General features: G+C 43.6%; 1 protein-coding gene across 1 annotated transcript; it reads right to left on the minus strand.

The window, feature by feature from the left end:
• Positions 1 to 3,996: 3,996 nt before the first annotated feature.
• LOC106564554 (transcription factor SOX-10) lies at positions 3,997 to 8,608 on the minus strand. Its single transcript, XM_045691118.2, has 4 exons — positions 8,436 to 8,608; positions 7,042 to 7,714; positions 6,418 to 6,686; positions 3,997 to 6,214 (listed from the first exon to the last, which is right to left on the minus strand). The coding sequence occupies exons 2-4, from the start codon at positions 7,479 to 7,481 to the stop codon at positions 5,436 to 5,438; spliced, it is 1,488 nt and encodes a 495-aa protein (XP_045547074.1). The 5' UTR covers positions 7,482 to 7,714; positions 8,436 to 8,608; the 3' UTR covers positions 3,997 to 5,435.
• Positions 8,609 to 24,469: the final 15,861 nt, after the last annotated feature.

Below are 24,469 nucleotides of genomic sequence, written 5' to 3' on the forward strand. Positions count from 1 at the left end.
TTAGCAGTCAATTTTAGCCTGCCACACACACAAACAGAAATTAAACTGCTTAGGGGAAGGGTTTGTGTTGTGGGACAGAGATCTTGTTGTTGTATTACTGACTACATGGCAGTGATTTGATTTATTAGTGATGTTTGCAGTGCATCTGGAAAGTATTCAGACCCCCTGATTTAAAAATAAAAAATTATTACTTTACAACCTTATTCTAAAATGGATTAAATCATTCCCCCCCCCCCCCCCCCCCCCCCCCCCACATCAATCTACACACAATATACTCCATAATGACAAAGCAAAAACAGGTTTTGGGAATTTTTTGCAAATGTATTAAAAAATACAAAATAAATGAAATTACATTTACATAAGTATTCAGAGCCTTTACTCAGTACTTTGTTGAAGCGCCTTTGGCAGCAATTACAGCCTTGAGTCTTCTTGGGTATGACGCTACAAGCTTGGCACACCTATATTTGGGGAGTTTTTTCCATTCTTCTCTGCAGATCCTCTCAAGCTCTGTCAGGTTGGATGGGGAGCGTCGCTGCACAGCTATTTTCAGGTCTCTCCAGAGATGTTCGATCGGGTTCAAGTCCTGGCTCTGGCTGGGCCGCTCAAAGACATTCAGAGACTTGTCCCGTAGCCACTCCTGCATCGTCTTGGCTGTGTGCTTAGTGTTGTTGTCCTGTTGGAAGGTGAACCTTTGCCCCAGTCTGAGGTCCTGAGCACTCTGGGGGAGGTTTTCATCAAGGATCTCTCTGTACTTTGATTTGTTCATCTGTCCCTCGATCCTGATTAGTCTCCCATTTCCTGCCGCTGAAAAACATCACCACAGCATGATGCTGCCACCACCATGCTTCACCGTAGGGATGGTGCCAGGTTTCCTCCAGACTTGAAGCTTGGCATGAAGGCCAAAGAGTTCAATCTTGGTTTCATCAGACCAAATAATCTTGTTTCTCATGGTCTGAGAGTCCTTTTAGGTGCCTTTTGGCAAATTCCAAGCCAGCTGTCATGTGCCTTTTACTGAGGAGTGGTTTCAACCTGGCCGCTCTACCATAAAGACCTGATTGGTGGAGTGTTGCATAGATGGTTGTCCTTCTGAAAGGTTCTCCCATCTCTACAGAGGAACTCTGGAGCTGTCAGAGTGGCCATTGGGTTCTTGGTCACCCCTCTGACCAAGGTCCTCGATTGCTCAGTTTGGCTGAGTGGCAATACGTGGTTCCATACTTCTTCCATTTAAGAATTATAAAGGTCACTGTGTTCCTGGGGACCTTCAATGCTGCAAAAATGTTTAGATACCCCTCCCCAGATTGGTGTCTTGACACAATACTTTTTCAGAGCTCTACGGACAATTCCATCAACGTCATGGCTTGGTTTTTTTTCTGACATGCACTATCAACTGTTGGACCTAATATAGACAAGTGTTTGCCTTTCCAAATCATGTCCAATCAATTAAATTTACCACAGGTGGACTTCAAGTTGTAGAAACATTTCAGGGATGATCAATGGAAACAGGATTCACCTGAGTTCAATTTTGAGTCTCATAGCAAAGGGTCTGAATACTTATTTAGGTAAGGATTTTCTTTTTTTAAATACATTTGCTAAGATTTCTAAAAACCTGTTTTCGCCTAGTCATTAGTGGTTATTGTGTGTAGATTGATGGGGATAACAATTTCTTTAATCCATTTAAAAATAAGGCTGTAACGTTAAAAAAAAATGGAAAAGGAGAAGGGGTCTGAATACTTTCTGAATGCACTGTATATGTTGTGTTACTTGTTATTCTTTTACCTGATGCTTTTGTAGGACGAAATATATATATACTGCTCAAAAAAATAAAGGGATCACTTAAACAACACAATGTAACTCCAAGTCAATCACACTTCTGTGAAATCAAACTGTCCACTTAGGAAGCAACACTGATTGACAATAAATTTCACATGCTGTTGTGCAAATGAAATAGACAACAGGTGGAAATTATAGGCAATAAGCAAGACACCCCCAATAAAGGAGTGGTTCTGCAGGTGGAGACCACAGACCACTTCTGAGTTCCTATGCTTCCTGGCTGATGTTTTGGTTACTTTTGAATGCTGGCGGTGCTTTCACCCTAGTGGTAGCATGAGACGGAGTCTACAACCCACACAAGTGGCTCAGGTAGTGCAGCTCATCCAGGATAGCACATCAATGCGAGCTGTGGCAAGAAGGTTTGCTGTGTCTGTCAGCGTAGTGTCCAGAGCATGGAGGCGCTACCAGGAGACAGGCCAGTACATCAGGAGACGTGGAGGAGACCGTAGGAGGGCAACAACCCAGCAGCAGGACCGCTACCTCCGCCTTTGTGCAAGGAGGAGCAGGAGGAGCACTGCCAGAGCCCTGCAAAATGACCTCCAGCAGGCCACAAATGTGCATGTGTCTGCTCAAACGGTCAGAAACAGACTCCATGAGGGTGGTATGAGGGCCTGACGTCCACAGGTGGGGGTTGTGCTTACAGCCCAACACCTTGCAGGACGTTTGGCATTTGCCAGAGAACACCAAGATTGGCAAATTCGCCACTGGCGCCCTGTGCTCTTCACAGATGAAAGCAGGTTCACACTGAGCACATGTGACAGACGTGACAGAGTCTGGAGACGCCGTGGAGAACGTTCTGCTGCCTGCAACATCCTCCAGCATGACCAGTTTGGCGGTGGGTCAGTCATGGTGTGGGGTGGCATTTCTTTGGGGGGCCGCACAGCCCTCCATGTGCTCGCCAGAGGTAGCCTGACTGCCATTAGGTACCGAGATGAGATCCTCAGACCCCTTGTGAGACCATATGCTGGTGCGGTTGGCCCTGGGTTCCTCCTAATGCAAGACAATGCTAGACCTCATGTGGCTGGAGTGTGTCAGCAGTTCCTGCAAGAGGAAGGCATTGATGCTATGGACTGGCCCACCCGTTCCCCAGACCTGAATCCAATTGAGCACATCTGGGACATCATGTCTCGCTCCATCCACCAACGCCACGTTGCACCACAGACTGTCCAGGAGTTGGCGGATGCTTTAGTCCAGGTCTGGGAGGAGATCCCTCAGGAGACCATCCGCCACCTCATCAGGAGCATGCCCAGGCGTTGTAGGGAGGTCATACAGGCACGTGGAGGCCACACACACTACTGAGCCTCATTTTGACTTGTTTTAAGGACATTACATCAAAGTTGGATCAGCCTGTAGTGTGGTTTTCCACTTTAATTTTGAGTGTGACTCCAAATCCAGACCTCCATGGGTTGACAAATTGGATTTCCATTGATTATTTTTGTGTGATTTTGTTGTCAGCACATTCACCTATGTAAAGAAAAAAGTATTTAATAAGATTATTTCTTTCATTCAGATCTAGGATGTGTTGTTTAAGTGTTCCCTTTATTTTTTTGAGCAGTGTATATATATCAATGCATTTTCTCAAAATGTGCAATGAATTTCAATAGATTTCAGTTTTGTATAAATAAATTGCTTTAATAGAAGGACAGCGTAACATCAATAATATTTGTACATTGTTGTTTCTTGTAGACGAAAGCAGATGCATCAAATGTGTAGTATACAAAGTTTTAGAAACTATCCAGAAATGTACAAAATGGAGAAAAAAAAGCTAAACATGAAATAATTTTTTATAAAAACTACGAAGCAGAGAGGGTCAGTATAAAATGACTCCGTATAAATCACCTATGGAAGAAGAGGCATGTGGTGATCATTCACATTGCAGAGGGAGCCGAGAGGGACATTAAACAGGATACAGAAAAGGGAGATGCAGAGGGGAAAACCTATGTACATAAACTATAGCATGTGGCATTTGTTCTAAACAGCTCACTAATTCTCACTAAGACTAAATCTTTAGTTTAAAGCTGGCGAATTCTTCACGAAAAGATTTTGCTGACTTTGTACTTGCTGAGTCATGTAGATTGTTTTGCTTTGATAATTTGGTAAACAAATGGAATTAGAAGCAACCAGAGCGTACAAATGCAATCCATATCAATAAAAAAAAAAGTCCAGTGACTTCAACAATTGTTTTATTATTTATGAGTAGTATAAGCGAAATGTGTGCCATATATTCTCATCAAGGATATTAGAGCATGTAAAGTGTTATTGGCACATGTACATTGAGTTGAGGTAATGTGCTGCTTTCCAGAACTCTATGCTAAAGTGTTTCCAGGAATTCTCTTTCCCTCCTTGTTTTTGTTGTCCTTTTTCCTCATCAACTATGGTTTTTCACAATGCAACACATAAGGAGTCAAGCAGCATCCCAGAAGGTGATACCTAGTCAGTTGCACTACTGAACGCGTTCAACCCTGTCTTCCACATTTAACCCAAACCCTTTGAATCAGAGATGTGCAGTGGGGGCTGCCTTAATCGACGTCCATGGCGCCCGGGGAGTAGTTGTTGCAGGTTAACTGCCTTGCTCAAGGGCAGAATAGAAGATTTTTCCACCACGCCGGCTCAGGGTTTCAAACCGGCAACCTTTCAGTTACTGGCCTAACGCACTTAACGGCTTGACTACCTGACGCCCGTATACCAACGCATAAAGTAATTGGCCAAGTAAACTGACCTATTTGAAATAAAGATTTTCTTTCAAAAGCAGTGGTGAAGACATGTCAGTGTAGTATCGAACCAGAACATGTAAAGTCATATAAAAAATAACCAAAAAAATACTAAAACGTACATAAAAAAATACATAAAATGAAGTCACGCAAACATTTCCTTTAGTTTGGTTAATAGAATCAGATTATTTCAATCTAAAACAACCCAGTTCTGATAAACATCACGTTGTATTTGTCCTAGGCTGATAGCCTGTCGAAACCCGCTGAAGGCCAGTCCTTGCCGGAAATGTTACTCAATCCTTGTGATATAGGTAGCTAGGGTTGTAAAAATTCCATTAACTTTCCCAAAATTCCCCAGTTTTCCAGAAATCCCAGTAGGAGGATTCCTGGATATCCTGCTTCTTCCCTGCTAATTCCAGGAACTTCCAACCAGGATTTCTGGAAAACCTGAGAATTTGGGGAAGGTTAGCAGCATTTTGAAACCCTATGTGTATCCTTCTTACCACTACGGTATTAGTTCTGTGTGCTCTTGGCTCCTCATCACAATAAGCCCTCTTACTATACACTATGACACTCTGGTAGCTGGGATCCTGACCTTACACACTAAAACATGGCACACATTGGTTAAAGGTTTATTCTGATTGGCTATTGACCATTGGCTGTGATAGAAAATATACTATACAGTAAAATATTATAAGGATAGATACACTGTCAAGTCCCAATGAATCCCAATACAACATCAGTAAGATATCCATCCTTTGTTAACCCCCCCCCCACACACACGTTCAGTAGCCACCCTTCCAATCTTTGTCTTTCTTTATCCCTCTCTCAGGGTCGTGAGAGGGTGGTGTAGAGACACACACACACATCCAATCCCATGCATCTCAGTCTCTCTCATGGCCGTGACAGGGTGGTATAGACAGGCTGCTCCCAGTGTGTAGGACTGTGAGACTGGGCCACGCTGGAGGGGTCAGTGATGGTAGTGTAGAGGGGCCTCTGGCTGGGCCCCATGTAGGAGAAGGCTGAGTACAGCCCCGGGGCCTGGCTGGAGTGGGCGTAGTACGGCCCCGGCGCCTGGTGCTCCCCGTACTCAAACTGGGCCCTGGAGGGCAGCGAGGGGAAGGCTGATCCGTAGTGGGGGAGGCTGAGGGGGGTGTAGGTGACGTGTGTTCCTGACGAAGAGGAGGAAGTCTCTGCGTAGTGGCTCCCGCCCCCGGACTCACTCTTGATCTGGGCCTTGGTGGCGTCTGAGGCAGAGGGGGAGGGCTGTTGATGCTGATGCTGCTTGGAGAGCCAGGCGGCTGAGTGACCGCTGGCGGCGGCGAGGGCGTAGGCGTAGGATGTAGCGGAGGAGCTTGGTGTGGCGCCGCCCTGGCCGACCCCCGGGTGCCCGTTGGGCGGCAGGTACTGGTCAAACTCGTTGACGTCGAAGGGCTCGATGTTGGCCATCACGTCGTGGCTGATCTCGCCGATGTCCATGGTGCAGAAGTCGATGTGGGGTTTCCCGCCCGCTGATGAATGGCCCCCGGAGGCCCCCTCTGCTCCTACCCCCAGGCCTCCTCCACGGGAAGACCCTGAGCCACCTCCGCCCTCCCTCTTCCCCTCTGTCATCTTTCCAGACTGGAGCTCTGTCTTTGGGGTGGTGGGGGGTGTTGGCGGGCTGTGACCCTGACCTGGAAGGAAAAGGGAACATACCGATCAGCAAGCAATAGAAGTGAAACATTTGGAATGGAGACAGTAGTTCTGTTTTCTTCTTGTTCTCTCAGGTTACAGAAGGCCGTTTGGTACCAGGTGGCGTATTGTTTGCCCTAGCTAGTTGAAGTAGGACTTACTCATAGTATTGGGTAAATTCATTAACAAATAAAGTTGAACTCACCTGCAGGGTGGTGGTGATGATGGTGGTGGAGGTCGGCCAGGGGGGACCCAGCCCCTGTACTGTGCACATCCAGGTGGAGGGCCTTGTAATGGGACTGGGCGTGGCTGCCCTCCCCCTCTGCTCCCTCCCCTCCCTCACCATTGGTCCCCAGCTTGCCATTCTTGCGTCTGCGGGGCTGGTACTTGTACTCTGGGTAGTCCTTCTTATGTTGTTTCCTCAGTCGCTCCGCCTCCTCAATGAAAGGCCTCTTGTCACTCTCATTCAGGAGCCTGTGGGACAAAACATGGCCGGGAGGCAGGTAGCCTAGTGGTTAAGAGGGTTGGTCCAGTAACTGAAAAGTCACTGTTTGAATCCCAATGCTGACTAGGTGAATAATAATGCCCTTTACCAAGGCATTTAACCCTAGTTGCTCTGGATAAGTGTGTCTGCTAAATAACGTTAATGGTTATATAATATAGTGCCTTTCATTTCAGAAACATATTTAAAAAATACAGGAAGTAAATGTATCTGAAGGAAGTAGTTATGCTCCAATTGCACACAAACGCCAACAAGGCCTACAGGTAGCCTAAAGATGATCAAGTTCCCACGTAGGCCTATTCATTTCAATGCCCTGCCAATGCCCACCTCCACAGTTTGCCGAGTGTCTTGCTGAGCTCCGCGTTGTGCAGGTGAGGGTACTGGTCCGCCAGTTTACGGCGCGCGGCCTGCGCCCACACCATGAAGGCGTTCATCGGCCTCTTCACGTGAGGCTTGCTCTTGTTCCCGTTGTTTACGCGCACGGGCATGGGCACGAGCGTCCAGTCGTATCCGTCCAGCACCTGGCTGACCGCCTCGCGGATGCCGATGGGGAACCGGTCCATATCCACCTCTGACTTGGGCACTAGTCCACCGTCCTCTCCGCCGCCATCTGCGCCAGAAAGCCCCGTCAGTTGCTGCGACGGACCGGTGAGCGGGGAGTCCCGGCCGCCGGTGGCCCCGGAGTGTGCCGGTGACAGAGAGTGACCATCATCTGATCCCCCGGGACTCAACTCTGCCTCGGATAGACTGTGCTCCTCTCCAGACATTTTAATGTATAGGCTATTATCGATTGGCAACAAAAAATATCCTTGCAGGAAAATGTGGAAAATTTGTTCAGAGAATGGAAAACTTTAAGCTACAGCTGAGAGAGAGTCCAGACTCGCTCCTCTATATGGAATTATTCCTATATGCCACGCGTAAACCCATAGCCTACTCGTGCGTAATCGAATGTACCCAAATCCTGTCCTTTGCACTTCCCATTCACTTCCACCGATGTCGCCTGAAATTAATAATATAGAATAGAACAACATTAGGCAATTAACACATGTTACATTGGGCAATGAGGTCAGACCCCATTTGATAACTTTTTTCACGTGTTTTTTTTTATATTATAGACCTAAGCAGAGACTGTACCCAGTGGGAACAGACGTCAATTCAACGTCTATTCCCAGCGGATATTTTCATTACAATGGTAGGCCTAGAAATGACCGTTAGCGCTGAGACGAACAGAAAGGCATTCATACAATGTTTTCTTGTTTACAGTTATGTTAGGCCAGAAAATGTAACGAAGGATAGGCTAATATATGTCCACTGGAACCAATGTATAGGCTACATCATAAGAAGACCAACTTCTTCTTCACCGGTTCTTGTCATTTTATATCAGTCCATATGCCATTATAGGCTAATCATAGGAGGGTTTGCTTCACCCAAGATGCCCTATTTTCCAAAGAAACAAGGTTCATGAAGAAAACTGAACATTAAAAACTAACATCCTAAATGTTTCAGTATGTATCTTTAAATAATTCTGAGAATATGTATTTTACTGTTTTAATCCTATTTTAAGGCTAAAGCTGGAAAAGCCAGTAAAACTCAGCCCAACATCATCTTGGGAATTAAAAAAACCTCTTAGCTAATAAGATTTGGATATTTCTGAAATTCCACCCAAAAGCGTAAACAAATCTATTTTATGTTCATATGGAAAATAAAGTTACAAAACTTACCAATGCAGAGTTTATGAGGTCGCCCGTTCAACACGGGAGTTCGTGCGTTCCCCTGTCCACCAGTGTGGCGCTCGCCCTGTCCCCTGCCCCCTCGTTTGGTTTGCCCTTCAATGAATGGCCGCTCTGTATCGCGCACCGGAGCTTAAAGAGCGCCGTTGTGAGAAGGAACGAGAAAAAAAGTGATTGAAAGTGGAAAACATTCTGAGAGGCAGCATTCCAACACTGAGTCGACGCCACCCTCTTGCGCACACGCTGGACGCCTATTGGTCATTTAATATTCTCCGGCTTTCTTACTGGACGACGGGGTTACTGTTATTGCCTGTCCGTCAGTCACCACTAATATTTCCAATGAAAGGAGGTGAGATTTTACATCAGAGTGGCTTAAGTGACTTTACACTGGCTCTATTTAGGAACCAAATAAGGCCCGCTTTGTTTGATGTGTCGACATGTTATATTGAATAAATAAACTATCATGATAATACATTTGTGGTCAAAGTACACAAAATTTCACGAAAAATCTCCAAGGGATTAAAATACATAACGTCGTTATATTCATTATAACGGCATTATACAGTTGGTGAGGCCCTATTTGATGGAGTGAATATGTTACTCATATCTAGGTCATCGTTAACCCCAGGAAGATAATCATGAAAGAATTAGGTCTATGGCCTAAAAATAATTGAAAGTACTACTTAATACGTTTTTTGGGGTATCTGTACTTTACTATTTCTATTTTTTACAACTTTTACTTTTACTACATTCCTAAAGAAAATAATGTACTTTTTACTCCATACATTTTCCCTGACATCCAAAAGTACTCGTCACATTTCGAATGCTTAGCAGGACAGGAACATGGTCCAATACACACACTTATCAAGAGAACATCCCTGGTCATCCCTACTGCCTCTGATCTGGAGGACTCACTAAACACAATTTATTCGTTTGTAAATGAACTGTTCGAGTGTTCCCCTGGCTATCCAGAAATTAAAAAAAAACAAGAAAATCGTGATGTCTGGTTAACTTAATATAAGGAATGTGAAATGATTTATACCTTTACTTTGACTTTTGAAACTTAGGTATATTTTATCAATGACATTTACTTCTGATACTTAAGTATATTTAAAACCAAATACTTTTCCACTTTTACTCAAGTATTATTTTACTGGGTGATTTTTACTTTTGAGTAATTTTCTATTAAGGTTTCTTTACTTTTACTCAAGTATGATAATTGCGTACATTTCCAGTACTGCATGTGGCTGATATAATACTGAAAGATGACAAAAAGTGATATAGGGTAGAGTGAGTTGCTGGAGGAGTTGAATTAAGTCCAAAATCATCATCCCTATATTGTTGACCAGCAATAAGGGCCTTATGGGCCCAATCCTAAGGTCAATGTACGTGACCTTTCACCCCTATACTCTATGAAACACATAACTTTTCTCACTTCCGATATTCCTCTTCCAAATTGCTCTTGGACGTCCCTTAAAAATATTACATATGCATCTAAAATACATGTCAAGATCCAGAGTGTTCTGTGTGTAAGGTTGTGCTGTTGAGGTCGAATCATTCATGATGTTTACTGCATTAAATGTATTGTTACTGTAACTGGCTGTATACTATGTAACTTGTATGTAACTTACTTATAATCATTAATATGTCAGATATTTACAGTATATAAGTACATTGTCACACGTTAAGATAGATTAAGGGACTGAATATTATGGGCCCACACACACACACACACACACACCACACACACACACACACACACACACACACACACACACACACACACACACACACACACACACACACACACACACACAGAGACTGCAACAATAACCGCCAGTGTTTCCCTTTTCCTTCTTATGTTGAATCCATGTCTCAGTTTTCTCTCTCTCCCTTTCTCCCTCTAGTCTCTCTCTTCTTTAGCCTCTTTGTTGTCATCTCAGGTGAATTGTAACCATGTGATCAGATGCCCTGCAAGCCCCCTTCCATTAGCCTCCTAAATGAAAAAATGAGAGGAACAAAAAGCAGTTTTGTGCATCTTGAAAAAATGATAAGAGAAAAGAAAGAGATGTGTGTCTCTGGGCCCTGTGTTACTACACAGACACAGTATCTCACACATAACACAACATCCAAGGACTGCACTAGCTGGACTAGCTCTCCCCATCTGTTTTACTCTCATGTCCACCCAGACCATGGGTCTGGGTCTTTGGGTGCTGGTCTTGGTGGGTTCGTCCGAGAGGGGTTGGTTGGGGGTGCAGGATTCAGGATGGGGGCTACATACACCCCTCTGACTACACTGGGATACTGAGGCCCTGTCCTGGCCTTGATGTGAGTGACTACTTCTGTTTGTGTGTGAGAGAGAGGAGTTTAAAGAAAATGTCTCTCACTCATATGCTGACAAAAGGTTTGATTTTATGTTGATTTATATACGCAAACAAAGGAATTTGACAGACTAAGAGCAAGTTGGAATGAATTGTGATATGTATTTTGTGATTCAGAGTGACTGTGCTGTAGGCTATGTTATATTATGCATTAGGTGAAATAAAAATCACTGTGAATTTATGCAGGGCGTGGCATTCTTTTTTATGTGAATGCGAGATGTTTACTTAGAGTATTCCCAATGTATTGTAACAAGAAGGTAAAAATATGTTTGAATTTATTTAAAACGAAACTGTTTTTTAGTGAGACTCCAAATTAAAAGTAAATTGTTAATTAGCAGTGATTCAAGTTGTCATTATTTTGTTAATTCACATGAAATCCTCATTTTTTTTCGTTGCCAAAATTAGCGTTAGATATTCGAGAAATTCTCAATATACCATTAACCAACGAAATAAGCACCTGCTTTACAATTTTCTCAATTGAGCAAAACTGCAATTTTATTATATACTTTCATAACACTGAGATCATGCAGCAATGCTATGCCAGAAGAGTTACTTCAGTCAATTACTTGCGAGAAATGTTATAGGTCTTCTAGAAATGGTTTAATTCTGTTCAGAATTCCTGTTAAATAACGCACCAAAACTCTCTGTGCTACTCATACGCCTATCATAGGGTCAGTTCAATCAGAATGTTCATAATATGTTATTCATTGTCGTAGCATTAATCGTGGAGAAATGCATATATATATGCATATATATATATGCATTTCTCCACGATATATATATATATAGATATATATATCTATATATATATATATATATATATATAGTCTATAAATTGTATAAATTGCTCTAAAAACAATTGTCTTGATAGTGTGGGAGAAACGCACGAAAGATAGATCAAATGAATAAACAACTAGGTGCAGACGAGTTGTAAACAACTTTAAAAGGAGGCCTACCAAAAAAGTGAACTTGATATCTTGGTCCATTAACTTGTTTAATTTTCATCTCGCTTTCGATTTTTTCTCAAGAATTACATACTTGCAATCTATTATTTTTAGGCCTAATCAGTCGATTATTATAAACTATTTACGTCAAAAAGATAATCCGTTTTTTAATGTATAAGTTAACATTCGTTTGATTAAATATTACCTTTGAAATATATTAGTTCAATAGCTAGTAATTATGAGGAAAAAGTGGGGCTTTAAAAAAAATTCAGTTGAGTGCAACTTTATTGCCTAAATAGAATTAATCTCTGTCGGTTTATAGTCAACTATGAGACATATTCTATAGGCTACTACTAAGACTTCTTGCCAAAATATAAGACTTCTTTCCAAAATACTGATGTCAATCTATTTATTTTAAAGAAAGTCAATTTGAATTGTTTGTAAATGCATTTTGCTCAATCTTTTGTTTGTTCCACTTTACACAAGATAAGGGACTGGATGTTCTTATCAATACAATGAATTATGTACATTTTGGTACAAAGGTCATATTTTCATATAACATAGAGAGATATTGTCCATATCTTTCTCCTATCTGGGCTATGGGCCCCAGGGGCTGACATAGCTCTGTGGAAAATAGAACTCACATGTCCATCTATTAACCACAGTGGGACATACATCCCTGCTTTAACCTGCCATGTGACCGGCTGCACTAATGTGTCTGCTCCTGTCGCTGTCACAAGAGTCTGTATGGTGCTGTGGCAGGAGAGAGAGAGAGGGATGGGGAACTCATGACTAGCAGGTTCAAGGGGTCGGGATTCACTATGTCTGACTCCCCAGGTGGATGTGCGGTGATATGGGGCAGCAGCAGCCATTTTGTGTTCATGTTTTGTGGCTCTGTCCCCCCAAAAATGTAATCTCTTACTCTCAAATGAACCAATAAGCCTGCAGCTACATACTATGAATGTCATTGTGATGTCATGTTCTAAAATGATAGCCTTGGCAGAGAAAGATTAAAAAAGGGGAATCCAGCTTTGCGTCCTGGAAAACAGCGTGCTGATGGTGAAATGATAGAGGAGAAAAAGAAAAAGAAAGAAAGAAAGAACGAGAGAAGGAAATAGAGAGAGATGGCTGCCCTTTTGTGTTGGCCTCAGTCCATAGAAGAGTTACACTGGGAAATTCCTGAAATCTGACGAGAGAGAAAGAGAGAGAGAGAGAGAGAACAAGGGAACATGGACAGCGGTCAACATATTCATGCAGGGGGTCACATTCTGCGTTCGACTGTCGTGTGTATAATTGAGGGAGGGACAGTCATTCCCATGTCAGCGGACACGTAGGGCTGATGTGAATGGTGCTGTTTGTTCAGAATGATGACGCACTCAATAGAAGCCCAGAAATCATTTGAAAAGGAGGGACTGCATATATTAGCACGTTTGTATTTGACAACCTATTGCTTCCTGAATTATGGAAATATTCTGACCTTACAGTCAGAGTTACCTTATACTTGTTTGGGGTTTTCCCCCATTAATTGTGACATGTTTTGTTGACACTTCAATTTTACAGTTAGCAACAGCTAAAAATATGTAGTTCAAAATCATTTCATCAAATACCTATTGGCCAGAACATCTGACGTCAATCAGGGTCCAGGACAATTCAGGAATTAAACTGTTCTCATGGACAAATTTCACATCCAAAGCAACTAACAGGAATTCCAACATAATCAACCCTCTCCAACTGTGACCCAAATCTCTACAGCTTTTTAACAACTTGCTCTAATTGATTAATATCACTTCTAAAATGAGAATTTCATAACACCATAAACAACCAGGCCATGTGAGTGACAAAATGGCGTATCATTCATGCTGGGAAATGGAGAATGTGGATGGAAGGCCCCAGCCCACGTCTTTATGGTTCAGGTGTAGCCTTTACCCGCCATGGCTCACATATTTACTCCTTGTTACATTATGACACTCAGCCAGCCCTGGACACCATCTTAGTAATTATAGTTTTTACCCCCAAGCCATAAGACTCCTGAACAGGTAACCAAATGGTTACCCGGACTATTTGCATTGTGTGCCCCCCCCCCCCCCAACCCCTCTTTTACGCTGCTGCTACTCTCTGTTTATCATATATGCATAGTCACTTTAACTATACATTCATGTACATACTACCTCAATCAGCCTGACTATCCGGTGCTTGTATATAACCTTGCTACTGTTACAGCCTCACTACTGTTATTTTTCACTGTCTTTTTACTGTTGTTTTTATTTCTTTACTTACCTATTGTTCACCTAATACCTTTTTTGCACTGTTGGTTAGAGCCTGTAAGTAAGCATTTCACTGTAAGGTCTACACCTGTTGTATTTGGCGCACGTGACAAATACACTTTGATTTGATTTGATATATCCTGGGACTAACATTCAGATGTATTTTATACCACGTCATACAGGATATATTTTATTAGTAGATCATGTCCAGATATACAATTTGCTCTGATTAATTGAAACAGTGTTCTTATTGATGCCAGATGCAGTGCATTCGCAAAGTATTCAGACCCCTTGACTTTTTCCACATTTTGTTATGTTACAGCCTTATTCTCAAATGGATCTAATAATTTTTTTCCCTCATCAATCTACACACAATACCCCATATTGTCAAAGCGAAAACAGGTTTTTAGAAATTATGGCACATTTATAAAAAACAAAAACAGAAATACCTTATTTACATAAGTATTCAGACCCTTTGCTATGAGACTCGTAATTGAGCTTAGGTGCATCCTGTTTCCATTGATCATCCTTTAGAGGTTTATACAACTTGATTGAAGTCCACCTGTGGTGAATTCAATTGATTCGACATGATTTGGAAAGGCACACACCTGTCTATATAAGGTCTCACAGTTGACAGTGCATGTCAGAGCAAAAACCAAGCCATGAGGTCAAAGGAATTGTCCGTAGAGCTTTGAGATAGGATTGTGTCGAGGCACAGATCTGACAACCATCTCTGCAGCACTCCACCAATCAGGACTTTATGGTAGAGTGGCCAGACGGTAGCCGTTCTTCAGTAAAAGGCACATGACAGCCCACTTGGAGTTGCCCAAAGGCACCTAAAGACTCTCATACCATGAGAAGCAAGATTCTCTAGTCGGATTAAACCAAAATTGAGCTCTTTGGCCTGAATGCCAAGCATCATGTCTTGAGGAAACCTGGCACCATTGCTACGGTGAAGCATGGTGGTAGCAGCATCATGCTGTGGGGATGTTTTTCAGTGGCAGGGACTGGGAGACTAGTCAGGATTGAGGGGAAGATGAACCGAGCAAAGTACAGAGAGATCCTTGATGAAAACCTGCTCCAGAGCGCTCAGGACCTCAGATTGGGGCCTAAGGTTCACCTTCCAACAGGACAACGACCCTAAGCACACAGCCAAGACAATGCAGCAGTGGCTTTGGGACAAGTCTCTGAATGTCCTTGAGTGACCCAGCCAGAGTCCGTACTTGAACCCGATCAAACATCTCTGGATAGACCTGAAAATAGCTGTGCAGCAACGCTCCCCATCCAACCTGACAGAGCTTGAGAGGAGCTGCAGAGAAGAATGGGAGAAACTCCCCAAATACAGGTGTGCCAAGCTTGTAGCGTCAAACCCAAGAAGACTCAAGGCTGTAATCGCTGCCTAAGGTGCTTCAACAAAGTACTGAGTAAAGGCTCTGAATACTTATGTAAATGTTATATTTCAGTTTTTAGGTTTTCATAAATTTGCAAACATTTCTAAAAACCTGTTTTTGCTTTGTCATTATGGGGTATTTTGTGTAGATTGATGAGGGGGAAAACTCTTTAATCCATTTTAGAATAAGGCTGTAATGAAACAAAATGTGGAAAAAGTCAAGGGGTCTGGTTACTTTCCGAATACACTGTCTATGCCATTTAGCAGACACTTTTTGTAAAGAGACTAGTAGAAGTAGTACGTACATACATTTTCATATGGGTGGCCTCAGTGGGAATCTAACCTACAATCCTGACACTGCAAGTGCCATGCTCTACCAACTCAGCCACCCAGGACCACTGTCAGACCATACTGATGCCATATCATACTGATGCCATGGCTCCCTGTGATTCATAGTTTAGTGATTTAGTGATAAAGTGATTTAATGTGCACGGACTCATGCAGATTCCAGAAGGATGAATAAAAAATTATGCTGCTTGCTGACCTTTGTCTCTCCTCACCCATTTTTTGCAATGAATCAGTGCAGCTGCGCAACACTTAAATGGGTCCCCCTCTCTTCCCGTGAGTGTCTGTGACTAAAGCCATGAATCCTCTCTTTGTGTTCCATCTGCAGAATTGGCCATTTCTTGCCCTCTCTCTTTTTATTTGGGAAGGGGGTTGAGGTTGGCTTCGGTTGCGATAGTGGTGAGGGTGGAAGTTTGGGGGGGGGCTGTGTGGAGGGGAGGGGGGGGACTTGTTGGACCACATTCCTGTGCAGCTGTGGAGGCTGGTGGAGGTTGGGGCGGGGGGCGCGGGGGGGGGGGGGGGGGGTTAGAGAGAGCAGGATCATCATTGCATTTGCAAGGCATCATGAATGGCCTATTGTTCGCCCCTGGGTCCATATCTACACTGGCCCGAGTTACCTCAATTGTGATGGAGGGATGGAGAGAGAGAGAGAGATGGAGAGATGGAACTAGAAAACAAGATAGAGAAATTGAGAGAAAGAAAGAACGAGAGAAAGAAGAGAAAGAGAGTTGGGGAGAGATGGGTTGAGTGAGACAACTAGAGAGAGATGGAATTATGGGACTGAGTCATTAGCAAGAGGTTGAAAATTATGGTATTAAAATAATGTGAAGGTGGACAATGGCGTCTGTGACTGCCTGGCAGTGGCCCCTTAGTCATAGTGTCAGCACCGGGCTAGTCATGGCATTTTGTCACACAGTGTCACGACTTCCGCCGAAGTCGGTCCCTCTCCTTGTTCGGGCGGCGTTCGGCGGTCGACATCACCGGTCTTCTAGCCATCGCCGATCCACTTTTCATTTTCCTTTTGTTTTGTCTTTGTTTTACACACCTGGTTTTATTCCCCAATTACATGTTCATTATTTAACCCTCTGTTTTCCCCATGGTTTTTGTGTGTGTTTGTTCGTTGTTAAGTGGTTGAGATTTCTGTGAGCTGGTGTGTTTCCCTGCGTGGAAGGATTTTGTTGTTTTATTCGAGTAAAGGACGTTTTTTACTCAGTTCTGTGTCCTGCGCCTGACTCCGTCCTACCTGCTGCACACAGACGTGTAGGATGTTGACTATTTATTTAGCTTAGCCATTCTTACAATGTATCTCTCAGTGTTGCTACATCTGAAATGATTAATAATCAAAGATATCCCAATTACCAACAAGGAAGGAACTGGGTTTCATGTTTTGTCATAATATTGTAGTCTGAGCACTTAAAGCAGCAATCAGCAATTGAAATAATAATAGCTTTCAGTAAAAAGCTGAGGGATGTGGCTGGAGAAATGTGGACTGACCATCCACAATATCAAAATTATAGTTTTAACCATGTTTTCAGGCACATTTCCTTTGTTTACAAACAAAACCTCATTCCGTCAGTACAGGATGCCTGGTTATTCTTTAAAAGTTCTTTCCTCACCATCTTATATAAGCATGCCCCATTCAAAAATGTTAGAACTAAGAACAGATATAGCCCTTGGTTCACTCCAGACCTGACTGCCCTTGACCAGCACAAAAACATCCTGTGGCGTACTGCATTAGCATCGAATAGCCCCCGCGATATGAAACTAATCTGGGAAGTTAGGAACCAATATACACAGGCAGTTAGGAAAGCAAAGGCTAGCTTTTTCAAACAGAAATTTGCATCCTGCACCACAAACTCCAAAAAGTTCTAGGACACTGTAAAGTCCATGGATAATAAGAGCACCTCCTCCCAGCTACCCACTGCACTGAAGCTAGGAAACACTTTCACCACCGATAAATCTCCGATAATCAAGACTTTCAATAAGCATTTTTCTACAGCTGGCCATGCTTTCCACCTGGCTACCCCTACCCCGGTCAACAGCTTTGCACCCCCCCACAGCAACTTGCCCAAGCCTCCCCATTTCTCCTTCACCCAAATCCAGATAGCTGATGTTCTGAAAGAGCTACAAAATCTGGACCCCTACAAATCAGCCGGGCTAGACAATCTGGACCCTCTCTTTCTAAAATTGTCAGCCGCAATTGTTGCAACCCCATATTACTAGCCTGTTCAACCTCTCTTTCATATCGTCTGAGATCCCCAAAGATTGGAAAGCTGCCGCGGTCATCGCCCTCTTCAAAGGGGGAGACACTCTAGACCAAAACTGTTACAGACGTATATCTATCCTACCCTGCCTTTCTAAAGTCTTCAAAAGCCAAGTTAACAAACAGATCACCGAACATTTTGAATCGCACCGTACCTTCTCCGCTATGCAATCAGGTTTCCGAGCTGGTCATGGGTGCACCTCAGCCACGCTCAAGGTCCTAAACAATATCATAACCACCATTGATAAAAGACAATACTGTGCAGCCATCTTCATCGACCTTGCCAAGGCTTTCGACTCTGTCAATCCCCGCATCCTCATCGGCAGACTCAACAGCCTTGGTTTCTCAAATGACTGTCTCACCTGGTTCACCAAGTACTTCACAAATAGAGTTCAGTGTATCAAATCGGAGGGCCTGTTTCCAGACCTCTGGCAGTCTCTATGGGGGTGCCACAGGGTTCAATTCTCGGGCCGACTCTTTTCTCTGTATACATCAATGATGTCGCTCTTGCTGCGGGTGATTCTCTGATCCACGTCTACACAGACGACACCATTCTGTATACTTCTGGCCCTTCTTTGGACACTGGGTTAACAAACCTCCAGATGAACTTCAATACCGTACAAAACACCTTCCGTGGCCTCTAACTGCTCTTAAATGCAAGTAAAACTAAATGCATGCTCTTCCACCGATAGCTGCCTGCACCTGCCCGCCCGTCTAGCATCACAACTCTGGACGGCTCTGACTTAATATGTGGACAACTACAAATACCTAGGTGTCTGGTTAGACTGTAAACTCTCCTTCCAGACTCACATTAAGCATCTCTAATCCAAAATGAAATCTAGAATTGGCTTCCTATTTCGCAACAAAGCATCCTTCACTCATGCTGCCAAACATACCCTCGTAAAACTGACTATCCTACCGATCCTTGACTTCGGCAATGTCATTTACAAAATAGCCTCCAACACTCTACTCAGTAAATTGGATGCAGTCTATCACAGTGTGATCCGTTTTGTCACCAAAGCCCCATATACTACCCACCACTGCGACCTGTATGCTCTCGTTGGCTGGCCCTCGCTTCATATTCGTCACCAAACCCACTGGCTCCAGGTCATCTATAAGTCTTTGCTAGGTAAAGCCCTGCCTTATCTCAGCTCACTGGTCACCAAAGCAGCACGCACCCATAGCATGCGCTCCAGTAGGTATATTTCACTGGTTATCCCCAAAGCCAACTCCTCCTTTGGCCGCCGTTCCTTCCAGTTCTCTGCTGCCAGTGACTGGAACAGATTGCAAAAATCACTGAAGCTGGAGTCTAATATCTCCCTCACTAACTTTAAGCATCAGCTGTCAGAGCAACTTACTGATCATTGCACCTGTACACAGCCCATCTGTAAATAGCACACCCAACTACCTCATCCCCATATTGTTATTTTTTTGTTGTTGCTCCTTTGCACCCCAGTATCTCTACTTGCACATTCATCTTCTGCACATGTATCACTCCAGTGTTTAATTGCTAAATTGTAATTATTTCGCCACTATGGCCTATTTATTGACTTACTTCCCTAATCTTACTACATTTGCACACACTGTATATAGATTTTTGTATTGTGTTATTGACTGTACGTTTGCATGTTTGTTTATCCCATGTGTAACTCTGTGTTTGTGTCGCGCTGCTTTGCTTTATCTTGGCCAGGTCGTAGTTGTAAATGAGAACTTCTTCTCAACTGGCCTACCTGGTTAAATAAAGTGAAAGGTGAAATAAAGGTGAAATAAAAAAATAAAAAAGTTAATTGGAGTAAAACAAGCTTAAATTTTGGGTTCTGATGGAGTACGACAGTTGAACTAAGCTCCTGAGGCATTTCTAAGTTATATTCTCAACGAATCAATGGGTACATATCCTTCATTTATGTCCAAAAATGGACGAACAACTGCAGATTTCCCCTTTTGTCATAATGTCACCATAGATAAAGAAACCTATGTTTTTCTATCTGTCCCTATTCAAATACACAATGAATAGATAAGTCAAATATTTACGAAAAATGTGAAGATTTTTCTCAAATAGAAAAATGAATGACATATTAAGTAAACTACACTATATGTACAAAGGTATGTGGACACCCCTTCAAATTAGTGGATTCGGCTATTGCTGACAGGTGTATAAAATCGAGCACACAGCCTTGCAATCTCCATAGAAAATTTGGCCGTAGAATGGCCTTTCTGTAGAGTCCAGTGATGATGCCACCTTTCCAACAAGTCAGTTCGTCATATTTCTGACCTGCTAGAGCTGCCCCGGTCAACTGTAAGTGTTGTTATTGTGAAGTGGAAATGTCTAGGAGCAACAACGGCTCAGCCGTGAGGTGGTAGGCCACACAAGCTCACAGAATGGGACCACCAAGAGGTGAAGCGTGTAGCGCGTAAAAATCATCTGTCCTCTGTTGCAACACTCACTACCAAGTTCCAAACTGCCTCTGGAAGCAATGTCAGCACAAGAACTATTCGTCGGGAGCTTCATGAAATATGTTTCCATGGCCGAGCAATGCCAAACGTCGGCTGGAGTGGTGTAAAGTTTGCCGCTATTGGGTTCTTGACTAGTGTAAACGTGTTCTCTGGAGTGAGGAATCACGCTTCACCGTCTGGCAGTCCGACGGACAAATCAGGGTTTTGGCGGATGCCAGGAGAACGCTACCTGCCCCAATACATAGTGCCAACTGTAAAGTTAGGTGGAGGTGGAATAATGGTCCATTGGCTGAATGGAAGCAAGAACCCGCAGCAATGTTCCAACATCTAGTGTAAATCCTTCCCAGAAGAGTGGATTCTGTTACAGCAGCAAACGGGGGACCAACCCCATATTAATGCCCATGATTTTGGAATGAGATGTTTGACAAGCAGGTGTCCACATACTTTTGGTCATGTAGTGTATAATCAGGGGTAACCCCAGGTTAGTATCCCAGCCTCCCATAATAATAACCTCTGACGTCTCCCTCAATCAGCAGTGATCCAATTAACCAATTAGGGCTTATAGCAGTGGTTGTATGAGAGGCTGCAGACAGCACCACTTTCAGCCCCAGGCCTCCCCCTACCTTCCCCCCTCTCATTAAGACAGTGCTGAGTTTGGGTGTCATGTGGTTTTGGGTGGAGGGGGGGCATCATTAGACCGATAACCACCTGTATGGTTGCCCAGGACTCCTGTGGATTCCTGTGTTATTGAGCAAAGGAGTTCAACGCAAACGTAGTTATGTTGTCTATATTGATCATAGTAAGTAGACTTGTGAGAGCCAGAACGGCTCATAGGAGCAGATCTCCTGTTTCTGTAGCTTGAGGCAGCTTGATGTGCCAGTACACCCGCTGGACAGGACGCTGGTCTATTGCAGGGCCTTACCCCCAATCCATCTCCTTAATGCTGAGTGGCAAGCAGAGACGTATCGGGTCCCATTTTTTACAGCCGTTGGTATGACTCGGCCGGCGATCGAACTCCCAACCTTCCAATCTCAGGGCAGACGTTCTAACCACAAGGTGTTGGTGCAGATGTGCTTTTTCTGTAACATTTAATTGAACCAGGAAGTCCTATTGAGTTCAGAAGACCTCCTTCCCAAGAGAGACCTGTCTGTATAGCTATGGACACAGAGGGAAAGAGCTTCATCCAGCAGAGTACTCACTTGCAAAACGTAGTTTACTTCTCAGGGAAATGTCTTTCTGATGCTGATCAGAGGGGTAAAATGAAGATGCATGGGAAAATCAATGGGAAATTGGCCTGAGGGACGAGAGAGGAGAGAGGAGAGAAGGGACTAGTCACTTTCCAATCATGAGTTGTTCTCAGAACATTTAATTAAGCTGAGCGAACAGCAGAGGGCCTGAGGGCCTGAGGCGGCCGCTGAGATGCCCGAATGAAAGACTCTGTTGTTGGCGGAGAGGAGGAAGACATGAAAGGGGAAGAAAGAGAGGAAAGGAAAGAGAAATAGGGGGATTTTCAGTATTCTTCATACGTGGTGTCAATGTTTTCCTCAGCAAACATAAACAGTCTTGTGTATTCACGCACCGAGACAATAACGGATGATCTGCATGTGGTTACAGCAGCACGCGTTGATACATGTGATATCCACAGGTGTTCCTCACAAACTAGACACCTCACCTGATCTCAGAGTCTCAAATAGACAGACAGACAGACAGACGGACGGACGGACGGTCGGACGGGCGGGCGGGCAGGCAGGCAGACAGAAACAAAAGCACACACAAAGACACACTCACGCACACACACACATACATACACACACGCACTTACCCCCACCCCCCCACACACACGGCCTGTGGTGGTTCTCAGTGGTGTAGCCAGCGTGGGCAGCCCAGTGTAACACAATGCCTCTCTGTCCTCCAACGAATGGTTCACAGCTCCACAACACACAACAGGTCATTATGGGCCCCAGGACCCCCAACCCTCCACCACTTAGTCCCCAATACTGTCCCCTACTGAGCACACACACTAGCCCCTATTCCCTAACACTAGCCCCACTGCCCCACACAGCCCCACACAGCCCCACACAACCTTAGGGCAGAAACCAACAGCAGCAGAGGAGGTCTACAAAGCATTAAAGCAGCCCCCTGCCAGACAGCCCAGATCCTAGATCCTCTAGTCAGCCATTATGACTGACGGAGTCTGGAGAAAGGTCACCAAAGGTCAACCAGCTGGTCGTTTTTATGGATGTTGATGACAAGGGGGTGTGACACAGTGGCTAATTAACCGACATCAGTAGAGAGGGATGGAGGGAGGGAGGGAAGGAGGGAAGAACGGAGAGACGACAGAGAGATAGCGTATGAGATGGGGAAACGGCTCGTTTGAACTGACATCAGTAGAGGAAGGAGAGAATGATGGAAGGATGAGAAGGAGAGAGAGATAGTGATAGAGATGGGGAAGTGGCTTGTTAGAGCAGGAGAACACATTTAATACAATTAAAGATGGGAATGATTTGATTACAGGAGAGGAAGATGTTGGAGAGACATATGATATTACTGGAGTTTCCCCTGTCAGAGCTCAGCAACACTGACTGCTGAAGATGTGTAGAAGAATGCTTGTTTTTACTCTTGAAAATAAAGTTTAAAAAGTTATAGCTTTTGCTTATAGGTACCTCACCACATCAAGAGATTAAATGAAGACTTTATTTCCAAAACATTATATACACCAATTTCACATTTGGGTTTTTTAATCAGTGATTGCTTATGGGTTTGATGTGTGTGTTTTCAAAATGCTATACTGTAAATCCATTGTTTAGCTTGAATGTTCCTATCCTGTATATTTGACTGTGATATGTGGTTGTCTCACCGAGCTATCTTATAATGAATGCACTTACTGTAAGTCGTTCTGGATAAGAGCATCTGCTAAATGACTAAAATGTCAAATGTTTTACATACAGATCTCCTATTACTGTATTGCATTTTTATTTTATTTTTTATTTAAACATTGATTTCATAATGTATAATTTGTACAGTTCTCTATGAAAAATGTAGTTATTTGTTACATTTGACTGTGTGAAACCTAGCAGTACTACTTATTTCTCTGAGAATGAGGCGGATATATAGCATTTTGTCTCTCTGAAACGAAACCATCAAGTGATAGATTTTAAACAAATACATGTCTGTCACTGAACAGCCATGATTAGACAGTGAAAAAACACACCACTCTTTCATAAGTTCTTTAAACAATAAAAGTTGATTTACTAACATTTCTGAAAATGGATATTGTTTTGGAATGAAATCCTTCATATACAGAAATTAAAGGGTTCCGGTGGGCCTTTGCACTGACTAGTCGTCTTTAAAAAAAATTGTTATGGTTGACTGATAATTTACCACATGAGGGAGCTGGCATACCATACTCTCTCTTCCATTGGTCTGTTGTGGTGGAGCAGTCTTTACTGCCCCCTAGTGGTGAACTGGGTAGGTACAGTAAACGACTGTGTTGTGTAAGCAAGCTGTTCCTCCTCTCCTCTCCTCTCCTCTCCTCTCCTCTCCTCTCCTCTCCTCTCCTCTCCTCTCCTCTCCTCTCCTCTCCTCTCCTCTCCTCTCCTCTCCTCTCCTCTCCCCTCTCTCTCTCCTCTCCTCTCTCCTCTCCCCCTCTCTCTCCCTCCCCACTGCCCCTCGGCCTAGTATGCCCTTCTCCAGTCTGTATCTATTTCTATTTCTATCTAACCCTCTCTCCCTTACTCTCTGGGACGTTTTAAAAGACAACCTGCCAAATAAAAACTCTCTGTACTGAGCTATTTGAGTTCGACACAGATTTGGGGTAATACCCCAGTTTTGGTTCAGAAAGAGAGAATCGTAAGAAAGACAGGTGTGTGTATGGGATTACCTCTGAGTCACTGAGCTAGAGAACAACAACCCCCTGCCTTCACATCACACACACTTCCCCAAACCAGGCCAACCAATGAGCAGTCAGTAACAGGTGGTCATCAA

This window comes from Salmo salar, chromosome 12 (assembly GCF_965601325.2).
Source record: "Salmo salar chromosome 12, fSalSal1, whole genome shotgun sequence".
Taxonomy (NCBI): domain Eukaryota; kingdom Metazoa; phylum Chordata; class Actinopteri; order Salmoniformes; family Salmonidae; genus Salmo; species Salmo salar.

Coding starts and splice junctions, on each gene's coding strand:
- LOC106564554 (XM_045691118.2), bottom strand. CDS start 7,481: ATGTCTGGAGAGGAGCACAGTCTATCCGAGGCAGAGTTGAGTCCCGGG. Junction 6,687..7,041: donor ACACTCGGCAAACTGTGGAG/GTGGGCATTGGC, acceptor TTTGTCCCACAG/GCTCCTGAATGAGAGTGACA. Junction 6,215..6,417: donor TCATCACCACCACCCTGCAG/GTGAGTTCAACT, acceptor TTTTCCTTCCAG/GTCAGGGTCACAGCCCGCCA.